The 18,894-nt window shown below is 42.9% G+C and overlaps 5 protein-coding genes across 7 annotated transcripts; 3 read left to right on the plus strand and 2 right to left on the minus strand.

Annotated features, from left to right (window-relative positions):
- Nucleotides 1-3,474: 3,474 nt before the first annotated feature.
- On the plus strand, nt 3,475-6,175 carry LOC115679965 (beta-glucuronosyltransferase GlcAT14A-like). The gene is made up of 4 exons (XM_030603697.2): nt 3,475-4,075; nt 4,557-4,632; nt 4,722-4,837; nt 5,556-6,175. The coding sequence occupies exons 1-4, from the start codon at nt 3,475-3,477 to the stop codon at nt 6,062-6,064; spliced, it is 1,302 nt and encodes a 433-aa protein (XP_030459557.1). The 3' UTR covers nt 6,065-6,175.
- Nucleotides 6,176-6,329: 154 nt separating this feature from the next.
- LOC115679961 (putative pentatricopeptide repeat-containing protein At3g49142) lies at nt 6,330-9,856 on the plus strand. 2 transcript variants are annotated; one of them, XM_030603692.2, is made up of 2 exons: nt 6,330-9,284; nt 9,359-9,856. In XM_030603692.2, the coding sequence occupies exon 1, from the start codon at nt 7,066-7,068 to the stop codon at nt 9,130-9,132; it is 2,067 nt and encodes a 688-aa protein (XP_030459552.1). In that variant the 5' UTR covers nt 6,330-7,065; the 3' UTR covers nt 9,133-9,284; nt 9,359-9,856. The 2 variants fall into 2 exon arrangements, with proteins under 2 accessions (XP_030459552.1, XP_056171053.1); XM_056315078.1 differs by having other exon boundaries at nt 9,454-9,856.
- A 512-nt stretch (nt 9,857-10,368) lies between these two features.
- Nucleotides 10,369-12,484, minus strand: LOC130134409 (uncharacterized). Of its 2 annotated transcripts, none has more exons than XM_056315079.1 (3): nt 12,345-12,484; nt 11,300-11,718; nt 10,369-11,048 (listed from the first exon to the last, which is right to left on the minus strand). In XM_056315079.1, exons 2-3 carry the CDS (start codon nt 11,688-11,690, stop codon nt 10,537-10,539), a joined length of 903 nt encoding a protein of 300 aa, XP_056171054.1. In that variant the 5' UTR covers nt 11,691-11,718; nt 12,345-12,484; the 3' UTR covers nt 10,369-10,536. The 2 variants fall into 2 exon arrangements, with proteins under 2 accessions (XP_056171054.1, XP_030459559.1); XM_030603699.2 differs by lacking the exon at nt 12,345-12,484 and adding an exon at nt 11,821-11,989.
- Nucleotides 12,239-12,983, minus strand: LOC115679966 (uncharacterized). Its single transcript, XM_056315080.1, has one exon. It carries the CDS (start codon nt 12,981-12,983, stop codon nt 12,492-12,494), a length of 492 nt encoding a protein of 163 aa, XP_056171055.1. The 3' UTR covers nt 12,239-12,491.
- A 2,829-nt stretch (nt 12,984-15,812) lies between these two features.
- Nucleotides 15,813-18,580, plus strand: LOC115679964 (uncharacterized). Its single transcript, XM_030603696.2, has 2 exons — nt 15,813-16,320; nt 16,948-18,580. Exons 1-2 carry the CDS (start codon nt 16,123-16,125, stop codon nt 18,436-18,438), a joined length of 1,689 nt encoding a protein of 562 aa, XP_030459556.1. The 5' UTR covers nt 15,813-16,122; the 3' UTR covers nt 18,439-18,580.
- Nucleotides 18,581-18,894: the final 314 nt, after the last annotated feature.

Raw genomic sequence — 18,894 nt, forward strand, 5'->3', positions numbered from 1 at the left:
TGATCTCAATTACTCGCAATCAGATTTCATGAGTGATGCTTATGCCTCTTTTTTTCTTTATGAATCTGCTTATTTAGACACGATATATTATCTCCAGTACTTTGCTCTTTATTTTTCTTTGAACGAGAAAGAAACGCGAATTAAGAAAGGCGGTCGCGACCCACAAAAATCTCATGGACCTTGACTCTATCGAGGGTAATCTCGACTTGACTACGAGTATGTGGTGCTACTTTGAATCGAGGTCTCTCGGCCAAGCCCTATTAAGGGTTCCCTCAACCCGCTAGTGGTGGGTGGTATTAATAGACTCGAATCGAGCTCTTCTGGCGGAGAGATAGGCTAGTGCCCTCTTCCCTCCACGAGATTAACACTACCAAATTAAACGCTATTACGCCCGATACCACAAAGGCAAGCTAGTTTTGAGGTTCCAATAAATAGATCAAACGAAAGGGAGGCAAAGCATAAGATAAACAAAAGTATCACTTAGACCCGAAGCATCGATGCTGTCGAACTTGATCATGAGTTCAGCGGTCCACGATCTGCCCCTACTCGAAGACATTCTTGGGTGGATTTGGGCAAGGGCGTCAATGAGGAAAATCACCTAATCTTGAAGATTTGTATATAAATATTTTTATGTCGAGCTGGGCCAAAAACTTGAGTCAGGTCTAGGCTCACTCCATTATCACTTATAATAGTTGCGGAAAAAAAACTTTCACCCGCAAGGAAATTGCACATGTCATGTGAAGCCATCTATGGTGGCTCGGGAGACAAAACGACAGTCGTCGTTGTAAATTCTCGTGCACAGCGTTCTCCCTTACGAATGCACACGGAATAAATTTTCCGTAAGTGAAAATCTATCTGCCAATAAATGGAGTCAAATGGTAGTGACATTTCATCATAAAATTCAATGCGGAATCGATTGAGGTAAATAATGTCACGTCGGCAATGTAGATGACCGTGTACCAAAACTGACTGTTGGAGCGGCGCCGGCGATGATTAGCCGCTCGATTCAACTTCCCCAAAGATTCGGCGGTCATGATGAGGCATGAGTGCTCCCGAGTCAAGGAATCCGCGCCGTACAAAATTTCATGATATTCGCCAACATCGACGGCGGGTTTTCACTAGCCCCAGAAAAAAAGGGTCAAAATCTCCCTACGCGTCGCCGGTTCTCCAACGGCTCCGCCAAATCACATCACGTGGAAAGAGGAGGAAGAAAGAAGAAGAAGAACAAAAACTTTCGAACAGTTTTAAGTGAGAAATCCTGACCAAAAGGGCAGAAAAAGTTGCGGGTAAAAGTGGGGGCTTCGCACGGTGGACCTCCCGAGCCCTCCTGTGCAATTCATGGTTTTGTTGGGGGCTCGTAAGTTTCGAGAAGAATTTGTCATTTGGTCCCTCCCTTGAGCAGAAATATTATTTTGGGCAACTTTTGCATTATCATTACGATTTGTCACCCTTTGTTTGCTAAACCAATCCTCATGTACCCAAGAGCAAGAGGCTAGCACTACAACAATGTAAAAAGGACATCCTCGACTTCTGCAGTGGTTTTTACCCCCGCGACGGTTGCTCACCCGACTCTCACTCTCTCTCTCTCAATGGTACCGCTTAGTGTGTTTGTTATTACATGAAAATGCTCCGGACATATCGTTTCTTTTTCTTTCTTTTTTTTTTTAATTAGAGCGAGTGGAAACGTGTCAAGTCGTGTCAGTTTCGAATTAGCCGCATCCTTATCGAATTAGATCAGATCCCGCTTTTCTTTCGGCAAATTTGAGTCGAGTTCGCATCCCCGGTTCTTGCGCCATGTCGAGAATCGGCCGCTCCGCCCATGCCGATTCCTACGAACATTTTGTTCCAGTGTTCTCTAATGTCTAGTATAGTTGATCACATAGCCGGTTGTTAGATCAAGCATGGATTTTTGGGGTTTGGGTTGGATTTGGCAGACTTTTGAAGACATGGGCTTGGGCCATATTTGCTAAAGAAAGGGTTGGTCTAGGTGATTTCGTGGAGGCCCAATTGAGGGAAATTTAATTCCGCCGAAAGCGAAGGACCTCCATGCTAGGGTCTGTTTTCCAATTTTCGCCCCCCCAAGAAAGCTTACCTTTTTCAATTGGACCCCAAAATGAGCTCATTGCACAAGCATTTGTTGTTTGATGGCGCGCCACATTCTTGGATAGGTTTGGTGGGACGGATCCGGTGTATCATTAAAGAATGACAACTCCGCGTTCCAACTAACCGGAGTTGGCTCCACAAGAGGGTGTCTATATGACCCTTTTTTCTTAGATAAACAAAGAATTTATTTACCAAACTTATAAATATTGCCCGTGTTTATAATTCACATCCCAATCTTAACTATAGTACTTTCTTTATCGAATTTCAATCATTCTCTAAGAAGGATCGGCGAAAAAGAAGGTGGGTATTGACATTAAGAAGCTTTCCTTTACAAATGCGGCCCGATCAATAACCATTTCAAGAAATTGTACATACCATAGAAAAGCTTCGATAACCAATGAAAATCACTAGGGGACGAGGATTCGGGCCAAATTGAGCCGGGATTTGAAAGTATCGGAAGCAACGTTACACAAGGTAAATTTCACGAGCAAATTGATATAGGGGGCAAAGAGCAAATTTCCCAGGACAAATTGGCCCAAAAATTGAAATCACAAGAAATCTAGGGGCCAGCAACGTAGTTTGCGCAAAATTAAATCATGGTTTTGCCAACAATTAAAGCAAAGCGACGTAGTTAACCATCAGCACCTACTAATCTCTCTCTCTCTCTCTCTCTCTCTCTCTCTGTAGCTGGCTGTCTGATCTTCCCACGGAAGCGGCAGAGCAGAACAACCTGGAACAGCTGCGAAATCATTGATCTCTTTGGGTCACTTGCCCGACCTCTGTTTCAGCGGCAAGTCTTGTCTCGAGCTCGGCTTGTCGGTTGGAGTTGGTGCTTTTGAATTCCGTCGTGCCCACCGAGCATTCTTCCCGGCGCGTGTGTTTCGTTTCGTTTTCCTAACGAAGGTTTCCCCTTTACATACTCGAAATTTTTGTTTGCTGTAGGACTCCTTCGGGCTTCTGTTGGAGCATTTGATATTAGAATCTCAGTCCTTGTTTTCCTGTCAAGTACCCGTTAAGGCGTAACTTCGCATCTTGATGGAGTCATTAGATCTATCTGTCGTCACTGAGCGGTCGGAGCTCCTTGTGTTTTGGATGTAAAGTTTGCGAATTTAGTGTATTGCTTTGGTGGGTTTTCGTTTTGATTGCCCCTTGAGCCTTGGCTTGACTGCTGCTTGTTGTTTCCTTTTTCTTTTGTTTTGGCCAAATAGCTTGACAGTTGCTCATGTCCTTGAAGACCCCTCCTTTGATTGTGCTATGATGCTCTTTCCTGTGGTTACCATCTGTTTGGAAGGTCAATGGGCATTCCTCTAATTCTTGATTTTCAAGGGCTACTAAGGTAATCGGGCGTTCTTCATATATACCCACAAGAGTATGAGGAAAACTCAGCATTCTCACGCTGCAAAAGCATTTTCTGATCGGCGATGGATAATTCCATTCTTTGCCAGCTTGCTTGTATTTGCTACTTTGATCATGTCAGCTACTGTTGGGCTGTTTACACAGCCTTATAATGAAGATGAGTTGCCAGATGATATTATCTCATTTAATACGTCGGAGGATTCAAGCAGTCTGTTTGTAGAGTCTGATTTACGGAGATCTCATTATCCGAACAGACATGCGAGTGTTGAAGCACCTAGACTAGCCTATCTTATTTCCGGCACCAAGGGTGATAGCCATAGAATGATGAGAACCTTGCAGGCCGTATATCATCCGAGAAACCAATACATCCTCCATTTGGACTTTGAGGCTCCACCCCGTGAACGTTTGGATTTGACTGCACTGGTTAAAAATGATCCTACATTTCGTGAGGTGGAGAATGTCCGAGTAATGGCACTGTCTAACTTGATCACCTACAAAGGACCTACCATGATTGCTTGTACACTGCAAGCTATTGCCATATTGTTAAAGGAGAGCTTGGAGTGGGATTGGTTTATCAATCTCAGTGCTTCAGATTATCCTTTGGTAACGCAGGATGGTGAGTTGTGTTTCCAAGTACTGAGAATAAATATTTTCAAACGCTGAGCGCATGGGACTGAATTGTTTTGTTATCTGTGGTTAATCTATCTTTTTGATTTTTTCTGCACTCTTTTCTAGAGCTTCTCTCTGCACTATGTGTTTGTCTGGTTGGTTAAGTTAGGTTAGATATGCATGGTCAGTTTAAAATACATACAAAGAGTGATGGATAAATGGGCATTCCTCAAAGAACAGAACCTGTGTTCTTATGTCGAGGCTAGGTCATAGCTTTGCTGTAGCATAAAGATGACGAGAGAATGTGTGAAAAGAATCTCCTTGCCTTTGTGCAATCTGTTTTTCGGGCACGAGAGGTACCCTTACTTGCTTTGGGGACCCTGTGCTTATTGCAGTTGTGCCTGAGTTTATTAAGCAGCAAACGCTTGCTAGACCTTTTTGTTTTGGGGAATGAAAATCAGGATAACATCTGTTCACCAATTCTGCAGATCTGCTTTACGTGTTCTCCAACGTCTCTAGAAGTCTTAATTTCATTGAACATGACCAGATTTCTGGATGGAAATTGTAAGTAGCAATGCATGGCGTGCTCTGTAAAAGATTTTCCTTTCTTAATAGGACATCATTTAATTTTTTTGGTCTTCAACGTTTGTCAGGAAACACAGATCTAAATCAATCATCATCGATCCAGGTTTGTACCTGTCAAAGAAGTATGAAGTAACTTGGAGCACTCAACGTCGATCAATTCCAACATCTTTTAAGTTGTTTACTGGTAAGATATCTAATAAATCACCGCACTTCAAAAAGTAACCACCTAGTATTGTTTATTGATTGGACCTTGAGTTATGTTTTGCCGAATCCATAAGGAATCAAAAAGTTTCTTAAACAATCAAGGTCTGTTGCAAATCTTCTTTCACACTTTATTATCCGGTAAGTCTCTTGATTGCATGATTGCGAGGACTTTGAAATTCTTGGCTCGAGGCAAAAGATTGTCCTCATAGACTCTGCATTTTCTAATACTTTAACAATTATCACGCTGCTTATTGACATATTTAATAGCCAATTAGCTGACTTGACCTTAAGTGTTACCTGTGGACGGATGATCATTAGTCTCTTCTTATGGAACCAGTTCCGTTTCCTTCCAATTGCCTCATTGAAGAACTGCTGCCAATGGTTCGCCTGTCATCCTTTTTACTTAATTGGCCAAATTGGTGAACTGCTTTAGGTTATTTTGAATTCCTTAAGTATCTGTCACACTTAGTGAAGCATTTATGTTGACTTCTAACTCCATTGTCCAGCAACCACAGGAGGTGCCCTCACCTTATTTGTGTCTCACAGTTAATAAGCCAAGAGCTAGGTGTGATATGCTTATGAGCTTAAGAAGGAATTTTGCAGCAGATGATTTTATTGATCTCATCGAGCCTCTCTTTTTTTGCCAATCATCGCATCAAGCCTTTATTTACCATTTTTTTTCTTTGTTCATCTTACAGGATCAGCATGGGTAATGTTAACTCGCCCTTTTCTCGAGTATTGCATATGGGGGTGGGACAATTTCCCTCGGACAATTCTAATGTACTATGTCAACTTTATATCGTCCCCAGAAGGCTATTTCCACACTGTTATTTGCAACAATGAAGAGTACCGTAAAACTGCTATTGGCCACGACCTACACTACATTGCATGGGATAACCCTCCAAAGCAGCATCCTCGCTCATTGTCTGTGAAGGATTTTGACACAATGCTCAAAAGTAATGCCCCCTTTGCTCGGAAGTTTGAAAAGGATGATCCTGTCTTAGATAAGATTGACAAAGAGCTTCTTGGCCGAACAGGCCATTTTGTACCCGGGGCATGGTGTAATGGGACCTCGGATGGTGGGCCCGATCCATGCTCTGTGAGGGGCGATGATTCTGTATTTAGGCCAGGACCGGGCGTTGACAGATTGCAGCAGCTGCTTCGGGGCCTGTTATCTGAAGAATTTCGGAGCAAACAATGCTCTTGAAGTGTGATTGGGAAAGTCATTACCTCATTTGTACATTGGTGTATATTCATATAGGTCGTACAGCGATGTAAAACTGAAAATTTTGTCTGATGAAATGAGATTATTTTGTCACATTGAGTCTCGGAAAGATTACATAGTACTCCACCTGAGCTGATGATGTGCATTGCTTTTCCACTGGGTATTTGAAGGTGGTATAACGATCGATTTCATCCATGATTCTTTGACTTATGTGCCTAAACTAGTTCGAGAGAAGAGACTCCTAATGGCAAGTATCCAGCTGAATCAACCCGAAAGATCAAGGCGCACAAGCGGGCGCAACCCAGTAGAACCGTAAGCTCCTTGCCCATCTTTGAAGCACGTCTCGGGGGCTGCTCGTTGGGTGTCTTCCATTGTCTTGATTAGCCAACAATCTTTTCTATCGTTACCGATACAGCAAACTTGCGGGGCTAATTCTCCTGCAAGGAGGGGTACCAAACGTTAGGACGGTGGAATGGAAATTGAGGCTTCCGAAGCCTCAAAATCTCACCAACTCAAGGTCTATACGTAAAGCGCTAGAATTCACATGGACTTTCTTCATGCTTTTCAACTCATTTATACATGACATTGGCCTAAAAAGGAAACTCATTTACTACTCACAAGACAACACTCCTCCAACTCCAAGGTTTTTACTCTCTGTCACGGACTCGAGGAGACCTGGTCAATGGTCGGTCGGGACGGGTCGGTGTCTTGCGTAGGAAACTTTAGTACAGGTTTGCTTTGCTCGAACCCGTTCAGTCTATGTTTCTGGTCTGGGCGGGACAGCAGGCCATATTCATGTTGCAGGATTACAAACACCACATCTGCATTAAATGCAGTCTCTCTTGACCAAAGCAAATTCAGACATTGCAAGTAACCAATGGCTCCGCTGATCCCGTTTAACTTCAGTTACGAAGCTGTGGTTGGAGCCTTCGACGTGGCCTTCTTTGAACGGGGTGTTCGCCACGTTCAAAGATGACTCGAAGATGTCGAGGTGGCGTCTGCAGGTTCGAGTCAAATGCCCGTTTAGAGTCCGATGCGACGGACATTCAGCTTCCAGGCAAGTACGGTTTCTCGTTGCATCGACTTCAGAATCTGAAATTGTCCCAAAAGACTTATCTATCAATGGAGAGTCATTCGGCAAGATGTTGGACCGGTACCCAGATATCAAAACACTGAAAAGGCTGCATTCGAAGATATTCAGTGATCAAGTCCTACGCGCGGACCCATCTCTTGGCGTCAAACTGATGCGTGCTTACGCTGCTCGCGGCAAACCGGGGACCGCCCGCCACGTATTCGATGAATTGCGTGACAGGAATGTGATTGTCTACAATGTCATGATCAGGAGCCATGTGAACAACCGCCAGTATCGTGATGCGCTGGTGCTTTTCAAAGACATGTTGGGCTGTGGTTATGTTCCCGATAATTATACGTACCCTTGCGTGTTGAAAGCATGCTCTGGGTCCAGTAATAAGGTGGCCGGGCTTCAAATTCATGCTGCGGTGGTGAGAGTTGGGCAGGGCTCATGTTTGTTTGTTGGGAACGGTTTAGTTGCAATGTATGGGAAATGCGGTTGTTTAGTGGAGGCACGTCGAGTTCTTGATGAGATGCCCAGAAGAGATGTAGTTTCATGGAACTCAATGGTTGCCGGTTACGCTCAGAATGGGCAGTTTGACAATGCCTTGAGTGTTTGTAGGGAAATGGAATTCTTAAAGGTAGGATTCAATTCTGGAACAATGGCTAGCCTCTTGCCGGCTGTGAGTAACGCATCGGCCGAAAGTGTTGAGTATGTGGAGAAGATGTTCCTGAAGATGGATAAAAGTAACTTGATCTCTTGGAATGTGATGATTGCTGTCTACGTGAATAACTCGATGCCCACCAGAGCTGTTGAGCTCTTTTCACAGATGGAAGCGCATAAAGTTGAGCCAGATGTCATTACTTTTGCCAGTATACTTCCAGCTTGTGGAGATCTCTCTGCTCTGTCATTGGGAAAGAAAATTCATGAGTGTGTGGAGAGGAAGAAGCTTCGACCAAATTTGTTGTTAGAGAATGCTTTAATTGACATGTATGCTAAGTGTGGTTGTTTGTCTGATGCAAGGCAAGTGTTTGACAAATTAAATGTTCGAGATGTCATCTCATGGACTTCAATGATCTCTGCATATGGCATAAGCGGACTTGGTCGTGATGCAGTGGCTCTTTTTTCGAGAATGCGAAATTCAGGTCTTGATCCAGATTCCATTGCTTTTGTGTCAATTCTGTCCGCTTGCAGTCACACAGGACTGCTGGACGAGGGGCGTCATTACTTTAATGTAATGATCGAGGAGTATGGGATAGAACCACGTCTAGAACACTTCTCTTGCATGGTAGATCTGTTGGGACGTGCTGGGAAAGTAGATGAGGCATATCGTCTCATCCAGAAAATGCCGATGGAGCCTAATGAAAGAGTTTGGGGAGCTCTCTTGGGTGCTTGTCGGGTCTACTCGAACATGAAAATGGGGCTTCTGGCTGCTGATTGTCTCTATCAATTGGTTCCGGAGCAGTCAGGTTATTACGTTCTTTTGTCTAACATCTATGCAAAAGCTGGTAGATGGCAAGATGTAGCAAAGGTTAGATCAACCATGAAGAGTAAAGGAATCAAGAAAGCACCCGGTGTTAGTAATTTTGAGCTTAATAACATAGTCCACACCTTTCTTGCTGGTGACCAATCTCATCCACAGTCCACACGAATCTACGAAGAATTAGACATACTAGTGGGGAAGATGAGAGAGCTCGGCTATGTTCCTGAGACAGATTCAACTCTTCATGATGTGGAGGATGAAGATAAGGATGGTCATCTAGCGGTTCACAGCGAGAAGCTGGCGATTGTGTTTGCTATCCTGAATACTGACCCAGGGACGCCGATTAGAATTACCAAAAATCTTCGTATATGCGGGGATTGCCATACTGCATCCAGGCTAATTTCTAAAATCACACAGCGTGAAATAATCATCAGAGACACCAATAGATTTCACAATTTTGCGAATGGAGTCTGTTCCTGTGGAGATTATTGGTGACAGTCCACATGGGTTCTCTTCCTTGCATCGTCATGGGGTTTTGATTTGAGGAGAAATTTTGGTGGCACGGAAAGAAGATAACGTCCTGACCATATCAAGTGATGATCGTGTCGAAGGTATTTAAGAAGATCCTCTTGAAGATACTGAAGGAGGTCAGTACTTCATTAGTTCAACATTATAATTCGTATGTTTGCAGTGAATGTTAGCCTTCAATAATTCTATTCAGCTCATTTTGCTTTTCTTTTTCTGGTACGGGAAACTAACAAAGCACCGGCAAAATAATCTAAACACCCATGAACAGAGGTGCTTCTGTGGTTTCAGGGTAAGCAATAGGCGCTCCGCAATGTTCGGAAACAGAAGGAAGGGGCAAGCTCACACTTCCTTGCTGGAGGTCGGAATTTTTAATCTAATGGAACGGTTTTCTCCCGTTTGGAAGACGAATTGGCCTTTCTCTAATTCTTGCTGCTCAGAGGCTACTGAGCTAATTGAGGATTCTTCCTGCGAGTCAATGATGAAAATAGCACATTCTCAGGCAGCAAGAGCAAGAGCATAGCTTGCTTCTATTTGCGACTTTGATTGTGTCGGCGACTATTGGGCTGTTTATACTCCCTTGTAATGAAGATGAGTCGCAAAATTCTGTATTCATTCCGTATGTTGAGACCGATTCACAGATAGCATACGAAACAAATGGCCATTCAAGTGAGGAAGCACCTGCATTAGTCCATCTTATGTCTGGTCGCTTATAATCAAATCCACCTGGTTGATCCAAGCAACGACAGACCACTGTTCACGCAGGGAATAATCTCGTGACCTGCCTCAATGAGAATTGTGCTGGGTAAATCAAACTCTCGACCCCCGCCAAGATGGAAATTGCAAAATCACAACCATTTTCCCAACTGGCCTTAGCCTGAGGAATAGTGAAATAAGCTATGATATTAGATTGGTGAAAATTTGACAATGACACACATCATAGTCACATCAGAGATAACATCGTTCACTTATGGACAGCATCGCATTATGTGCGGATTATTCTCAGGAATGTTAACATCAATTAAAACAAAGTCGATTTCCCTGCACAGTCAAAAGAGAAATTTCTGTACTTTTTTTAATCTAGCACGTAGCAGATCAACTTGAGAAAGCGGGGCATGAAAGCAGCATGATCTAAAGATCGGTAAGGCATACATTATGCTTCCTCAAGTCGTAAGATATGTTGCTGAGAGAACTCGACTGCATGAATTTTACCGTAAACCATTTATAAATCAACCATAACTAGCAAAAATTTGCTTTGCCATATAGTGAGCCTCAGTTTTACAATGGGGAGCTTCCAGATCATAGAAGAAAGACCTCTAATGCATGAGCAATAAATCCGACAGAGATCTAGAAACACGAACATGAGAGTTTTGCTTATGGAGGGAAGTCCAGACTCATGTATCTTTTGATTATATCCTCCTGTGAAAAGTCGGTGAAATACCCCTTCCCCACAGACAAACCCTCCTCCCTTGCAAGTCGCTCAACTTCGAGCTGAACATCATTTGCTTTAACTTTACGTGGATCCAACAAATTACATGCTACTTCAATGATACCATCACCGTGAGTGAGCGCCATGGCTTGGACTGAAGGAAGTCCGCCTCCTCTTCCACTTACTCGTTTTGCGATTCTTCGGATAGAGGCAATATCGCTAGAATAGACAGGGACATTGTAGTTATCTACCCATCGAGTTGCTCCGATCACAATGACTCCTTTTCCTTGGGCTGCTCGAGGTGGACCTTCATCTGGCTTCAGGGGCAAGATCTGTGAATTTGGGCTGCCTATCCACAGGTTTCCACTTGCATTAGGTTTGAAATACCCCAACGCTCTTCTGATTGAATCAAGTGTCCTTCCATCTTCATGGGCCGCTCCATACAGAAATGCAGGTACTGCAGGTTTATAAGAGTGTTAGCTCTGAAGCAGGTTAATGAAATTGTGGTCCCTTCAAGTGCGAAGAACTTGTGGTATCTTCAAGTGCTATGGAGTCCAAAGCACTTTCTGATGAACGTGGATATACCGGGGAACACATGGATAGCATGAGATGCCAATGCAAAACATGCCAGACCAAAATCTTTACGATTTGTTGCCTCTAATCAATTATTTTTCGTTTTAGCAAGCCATCAAATGCGAGTACACAAACCTTGAAGACCAGAGCCAATGTCAACTGCCAAGGACCTTGCAATGGCGGCCACTTGGTCCAGAGAAGTCTGACCCAAGGGATGGAAGCAGATATGGTCAACAACCCCAAGCCTAGGATGACTTCCGCTATGCGACTCAAGGTCAATGGCATCAAATGCGGTCTTAACCATTGCTAATACAGCACTTCTTGAGGAACATGAATCTGAGGGTGACTTCTGAGCCAATCTAGAGACAACCGTGTAGCCGACTCTATTGTAGATTTCATCTTCAAACTTGTTGAGCACTGCTGCTTCTGGAAATAGCTTAGCAGCTCGTTCAATCGCCTCAAGTGCAGACCTGTTTCGGCTTTCAGAGATGTATACCTTGCAGCAGGCAAGCATCATTTTTAACATCTTTGGCAGCTTCACTTGCCTTCAAAAGCTGCACAAACAGATATAACCAGATGATAAAACGCCACCACCATGAGCAATCGTGGCCCTCTTTTGTTGGTGACCACATACTTATAATCCACTGCATACTTACAAACTTACTGGAGAAGAGTGCTGTAGCCGAAATAATGAAGGACAAGTTACCGCAAACACTGTAGCCCAAAACGCATCATGTTTACAAATTCAGTTCCTAAATACTAAACATTAAGAGTCTTCACTGGCTTTTCTTCAAACATAGATAGTGCAAGTGCCTCAAATACTTCCTGATTAGCTAAACCCGTCATTCAGTGACTAAACTTTCCGAATTCATGACAATGGCGATACCCCTTAATGTAACTCAATGCAGATTCTTCCCACAAAGGAAAATCTAAATATTTCAGAGCAAATCAACATTGCTGACCCGGCAAAGAAACAGAAAACTTCAAAACCTCCTCTTCGACTCAATTGCATCACTTTTCCCCATAACAAGGACAGACAATTGCCGAAAACCGACACGATCAACATGAAAATACCCGGGAATTCAGAATCTTTCATTGATTTCCGCGCAGAATGATCATCTTCTATAATTCATAAGAAAAAGCACATTCATTCTCATGCCACAAGAAGAAGCTGACCCACCTAACCATAATATATCAAGAAATAACTCATCCAGTACACAAATTCCCTGACATCTTCAACGAAGACAAGTCTTGGGATACTCCGAATTACCCATAAAGCATCAACCTTTGAGAGCCGAGAGACCAAACACACAGCCGACCAATGCTGTCAAAACTCCACATCCTTGTTATCCACACCCTTTAAATACCCCCTGTATTCCAATTTTACCCCCAGGCTCGCGCAGATCGCCCTAAACTTCAACCTCAGGTCGCCCATCATCTCTTGGACGCGCTCGTCCTCCGGCTCCGCCATCGGGTACCCGCCCAGCAGCGCCTCCATCGCCCTCACGCTCTTCTGGACCCGGGCCGAGAACCGGGCTGGGTCGACCCGGATGGCCGAGCCCCAGACCCCGGCGCAGCCCCGGTAGAACCCGAGCTCCTCGCCGGTCTCGAAGCCCGTCTTGAGGCCCACCTGGCGGCCCTCCTCCTCGCCGGCGGCGACGCCGGCGGTGCGGCCGTCGGCGTAGCCTTCCTCGAAGTGGGCGTCCTCGAGGTTGAGGGACGAGTCGAAGATGTCGGAGCTGGCGCCCGCGGGTTCGGGTCGAGCGTCCATGCTGCGATCGGATGGAGTTTTCCTTGGCGACCGTTCGACGAAATCCATATTGATATTTGCTTTTTGTTATATTTTGACCTAGTGAATAATGTTAGAAATCCATGGAAAAATTACAGGGTCGGTCATAAACCTATTGTACGGATATTAAGTTGGTCCTAAACTTTTTAATTTGGCCAAATCAATCCTAAACCTTTTACACGAAATTTCCGATGTAGTTTTTCCACCAATTCTCATCGGAAATCGCCGACGTGGCGGTCCGGCCATCGTCGGCCATCCTATGTAGCACACTGTCGATCAACGATTTCCGACGAAGATTAGCAGTAAGGATTGCATTGGAATTTCATGTAAAGGATTAGGATGGATTTGGCATCGATAATAAGTTCTTCCATTATCAATAACTTACCGATAAATATATTAATCTCATCACCAAGCTCTATATTCGCTTAAATCGACTTTATGTCGGTTACAAAGAGTTTGCTATTTTTTTTGTGTAAGCAACAATACCGATCAAGTTTTGTTGGGTGCTTCATTTAGTTATTTCATTTTTTACCGTTTGCCACTTCAATTTTTTTTTTTCTTACGATAAAAAGTGCAAAAGCCAAATATTACTTGAATCTGAGATGAGTAGCTCCTACTTTTATCACCTAATGAATGGAAATGCATTCTCTAGGACGAAAAGAAAGAAAAAGCGTTTGATTTTGCATTTGACGTCGCCATGGCACGCAAGCCAAAATCAGCCAGTTGATTCCCTTCTTGAAAAACATGTATTTTAAATTCCATACATTCGAGCCGCCTTCAAAAGCATAGACCTGCATGTCTTTAATGGTTACTCGGTATATGTGAGACGAGGAGATCGTCATATCCTATGGAAATTAATTGAGTGCTTGAAACTTGAAACATCGTAATATTGATAAAATCAAATGTCTGGCCAAACATTATAACCACGGCAATTAATGAGACCGGGGAATCCTCCCTCATCCCGAACGTGGGGGGTTTGCATTCCCGTGTTTAATGCATGAAATGTCAACTCATTCTCAGAAAAAAAAAACTTGACTAGCTACTTATTAAAACCATTCATTGAAATTTTCTGACAATTAAAAAAAAAATTCACCGTTACCTTTAAGAAACAAAAAGGAAAATAAAAAGAGCACGATGATTTACAAACCAAGTTGGATTTTTCTTGAAAAAAATTGAGTTTTTATATTACGAAAAACTCTAAACTGATATATCCACGATAAATTTACCCTAAACTAATTTTTTGATCATAAAAAACCTCAGACTGGTATACATGTGACATATTTACCCTAAATTAATTTTTTGATTACCAAAAACCTCAAACTGATATATTTGTGATAAATTTACTCCCCATTAAATTTGATTAATATCACGAAAAATCACAAAATATTACACCTGTGATAGACAGGGGGTAAAACCCTAAACTGGTACACCTGTCAATTGCCACTTGTCATCTAACTTAGAAATTTGACGGTAAAATTTAATGGAAACTAACATAGAGTAAACTCGTCACTGGTATACCAGTTTAAGATTTTTTTTTGTGATCAAAAAATTAATTTAGAGTAAATTTATCACGGATGTACCAGTTTGAATTTTTTTTTATGATATTAACCTAAAAATATTTTACCGACCAAAAAAAAAAAAAACCTAAAAATATTCACTGTCACCTTTAAGAAACAGAAGAACAAAAAATGGGGATGATTTACAAATCAAGTTGGATTTTTCTTGAAAAAAAAAGCTGGATTTTTCTTGGTCCACGAGCTCGAACTTTGAATGCAGGAGCACAGGTAGATGAGATCGGTCCAGTTAAATTACTGCGATCGGCTTAGATTCTTCTTTCCTTAATTTCTGCTAATTGTCCTTGTCAGAGATCTTGTTCTCTACGCCGTGCGTGCTACGGTGAGAAGCAAAGCTGATGCACCTTTTTGGGGATTTGAAGAAATCGTTTCTCCTTTCCAAGAGAAGGCAAAAAGGTTTGCTTCTTTATCTCGCCAACGACGTACTTCCATTCATCATTGATATCAATTTGATTTTTATAAAGTAACTAAATGTATATGCCGTAGTTTAACATGATTTTTGAACGAGCGTTCGATTTTCCAGTGATGATTTGGTGACAGTTTGAGAAATGTATCGCGTGGCGCGATCGATTCGTCGTTCAACTAATAAGTTCTCACGTAAGAAAGGAGATGTCGACCTTAAGTAGTCTCGATTCCGTTTTCTATGAACTTGATCTTGAGGAATAGGTGGTTGTCCAACTTGTATATTTCTTATTCCTTTTAGAGTTTGTAATCTTGTTTCGATAAGCCAAAAAGAAGAAGATGTGGATCCGAGTACTATTTACTTTCTCGATTCGAGATACAAGTCGAGAAAATTTCGGGTTCATGATAAAAAGTTAGTGCCCCGAAAAATGTGTAATTTTTTTTTTAATTTCTATTAAATCGCTTAAGAAGTGCATTAGATGCACTTAGAATCGAAAGTTCTCAAGTGAGGGTTCCTTTGATGACCCAATTATGTGATAAAAATTCGGCATGTAACGAGATTAAGCATGTTCGATAACTTTAAATGAAATCGACTTAAATTATTCAATTAAGTAAAAAATCCACTTAATATAGTAAATAAGAAAGGGATTTGCTTAATCCCTTCGACAAAAAAAAATGAGGGTCATGACTAATTACAATCTTGTTAAATATATTAATAAAACCTATCAACAATAATCTTTTTTTTATTCTATGCTTGATCAGGGATTAATGTTAATCATTTATAACGTTGTAATTATCATCAACATACAAGTGTCGAACTAGAGCGTGGAAAAAGACGACCCAAAAAAATATAAATAAAAAAACTATAACGACAGTAAATGAAGGTTGGGGAAACGCGAAAAGCAGGGCAAAAAGTCTCCCAACCCGTCCAGAATCGGCGCTCTGGACACGGTTCCCATGCATCTCATCCTCTTCAACCTCGCTCTAGAGAGAGGGGTTGCATCATGCATGTTCCATTTCAATCTTTGACATCCTAAGCAACAAGAGATCTCTACTCTTAAGCATGACATAAGACCCTCCTCCACACACACACACACTCTTCCTCCTTTCTTCCTGACCCCTCAACTTCTCAGGACTCCATTCTTTGTGCTTTGAAAGCAGAGAGAGAGAGAGAGAGAGAGAGAGAGAGAGAGATGGGGTCAGGGTCTTTCAAGGGCAACAATGGAGGAGGAGCGCAGAGAGGGCGGCCGTACGGGTTGATGCTGCTTCTGGCATTCGGGGCTGCCCTCCTTGGAGTCATGGCACTCCACAAGCTCCGGGAGAGACGCATCTCCAATCTCCTTCTCAAGGACAAGGACCGCCAGCTCTTCTCTCTCCACCTTCTCTTGCAGGTCCCCCCCTCTCTCTCTCTCTCTCTCTCTCTCTCTCTCTCTCGGGTGACCTTCATGTGTTCAAGCTGGCGATCTGCATGCATGACACCTGTGAACCCACCACACACATAAATTTCGTTGCTTTGGAATTTTCACAATCTTAGCAGTTACGGTAGGAAAAAGGATGCTTTTTTTTTTTTTGATAACTTAGGAATCCCTAACGACTAAGCTGGGTTCGAACTCTGATCCCTTCGTGGGGGGACTAGAGCGCAAGCCAACGCAGCCGCTGCGGGCGATGGTAAAAAATAAAAAAAGGTGAAGCTTTTTAGTCCTCTTGATAATCAAGAAGAGGCAGCAATAGCTCCTACAAGCAGCTTCCATGTCCTCCATCGTCCATTTTGCTCATCTTGTTCTAGTTCCAGAAGTGCCCGACCCAAGAGATTTACATGTTTCTGGTTTTTCAAGGTTTTCTTATGTGCAACAGTTGCAATTAATAGTATTCCTTTAACTTTGAACTGCAACCAACTTTTTTCCTGGCTGGCTTTTTCAAGTTCCAATTAGTAATAATTACGTCCAATTCTTGATGAACACGGATGCTGATGATTGTCCTGAAACCTGACTGTTGCGTCGAAATTTTACCATGTGTAGAGAGAAAGAGACCACAGCAAGGAAATGAAAAGGAAATTTGAAGGGATGAAAGAGAAGATGTACGCCTTTAGGACACAAAAGATGGAGCTGGATAGTGCGGTCCTCGAGATGCAGTCTACAGTCGGCTCGCTGAAGGACGAGATGCGAGCAATGGAGTTGGCGGTCCAAGAAAAGGACAACGAACTCAAAATGCTGCATGAAAAAATTATGGAGGCAAGCCGAAAAGATCCTGAGGAAGTTCCTTTGAGAGAAATCTTGAAGCTGAAGGAAGCAGAAATTGAGGATTTGAAGCAGCGTCTCGAGAAACAGGTCAACATCGGGTCAGCGAGCTCCGACGACCCGTCTAGTTTGCCTCGGAATTCCAGTATGCAAGGAGGCGAGGTACAGAAGGACGAAACAAGCAATGTGGGTGTAGAAGGAAAGGGCGAGCCAGCGCGCGAATCAAACGGGACTTCCTTGATTGAGAGCCAAAATGAAGTCCTGGATGGCGAAGTTGCATCAAGATCTGAAGAGGGTTCTGAAGACAAACTGGGTTCTGCTGATAAGAGGGAAGTGACAGAGATGGAAAAGGTGCAGGGGAAGGGAGATAGCTCAGGTGAACATCAAGAGCAAGGACAAGTTGCCAGTGAAGGGAATGGGACAGAGGACGGTAGAGTAAATATTTATGGTCTCCAAGAGGAGCGAAAATCGGATACTGGAGATGAAGTCTCGAGAAACAGGAATGAAAATGGTAATGCGGAGACCATCAATTTGAAGGAAAGTCTAGAAGAGAGTGGAGTAGGGAAGGGTGGTCTGAAGTTGGAAACTTCAGAAAATGTTCACAGCAATGAATCAGACTCTGTTGTTGTGGTAAAGCAAGGCAATCTACATATCAGTAGGAAAAGGGGAAAGAAATGGAGGATGCTTGCAAGGAATAGGAGGCTCGGGAACAAGGGGAACAAAAAAGGAAGACTCATTAGAGACGCGAATGAAATCGAGCGATACGGGAGCGAAAGAGAAAACCAGCTAGAGAGCACCGAAAATTACCAGCAAAATGGCACCCACTTGAGAAGAGATGAGCCTGAGCAGAGAGAAGAACAAGAGAGGAAAGAAGGTCGAGATCAAGTTGAAATCAAGAGTGTGGCAGCTGACTCCAACGAAGACAGGGTAAACGGGGGAGAGGAACGTGACAAGAGCCAGGGAAACAGAGATAAGTCGATTGAGTCTGAAAATTCTGAAGATAAGGGAGATGTAGAAGAGAGTGCAATGAATGGCGGCAGAAAAGGTCCTCTTAAGGATGAACAGGAAGAGATGAAGAGTGGCAATTCGTCGACGAATGGCGAAGTCTTGACCAATTCTGCTTCACAAGGGAAAGCTGATAACATCATAAATGAAGACGGAGAACGGGAAGCCAATGTGGAAATCCAAAGACAAGAAGGTCAAGGAGCCAATGAAGACGGTGCCCGCCAGGATTTCTCGCGGGAAACTGATGGTTCCCAGTTCGGAAAATAAGGACGACTACAAGGCGGAAACCGATGGTTCTGGGCTCTAGATTTAACCCAATTGTGCTGTAAACTAAAGACCCTCTGCGTTCCTTTTTTACTATCGCTGTGTGTTCAGACAATCAGATTTAATCTTTATTAGATATTATCCATCGGTTCATACCGTATGCTAATGGAGATACACACAGACCGCTCGGTCGACCATTGCAGTACACTTCTCAGGCACAGCGCTCAGTGAAACAAATTAGTGGGAATACAGTGCTAAAATTGACGCTCAAAATTGATACACTTTGAACGGAAATCTAAACATGTATACATATTTAATAGGCAATATTTCGTTAACCCAATTAAAGCAAGCAATGTTTTAGACATGCAGATAGTCCTCATCGCATATTCATTTTGTTCCAATGCGTTAGCATCATCATCTATCTCTGTATTGGATTTTGACCAAATCTAGACGTCAAAA

This window comes from Syzygium oleosum, unplaced genomic scaffold, assembly GCF_021117445.2.
Source record: "Syzygium oleosum isolate NSW1041296 unplaced genomic scaffold, Sole_v2.1 Sole_v2.10, whole genome shotgun sequence".
NCBI classification, from domain to species: Eukaryota; Viridiplantae; Streptophyta; class Magnoliopsida; order Myrtales; family Myrtaceae; genus Syzygium; species Syzygium oleosum.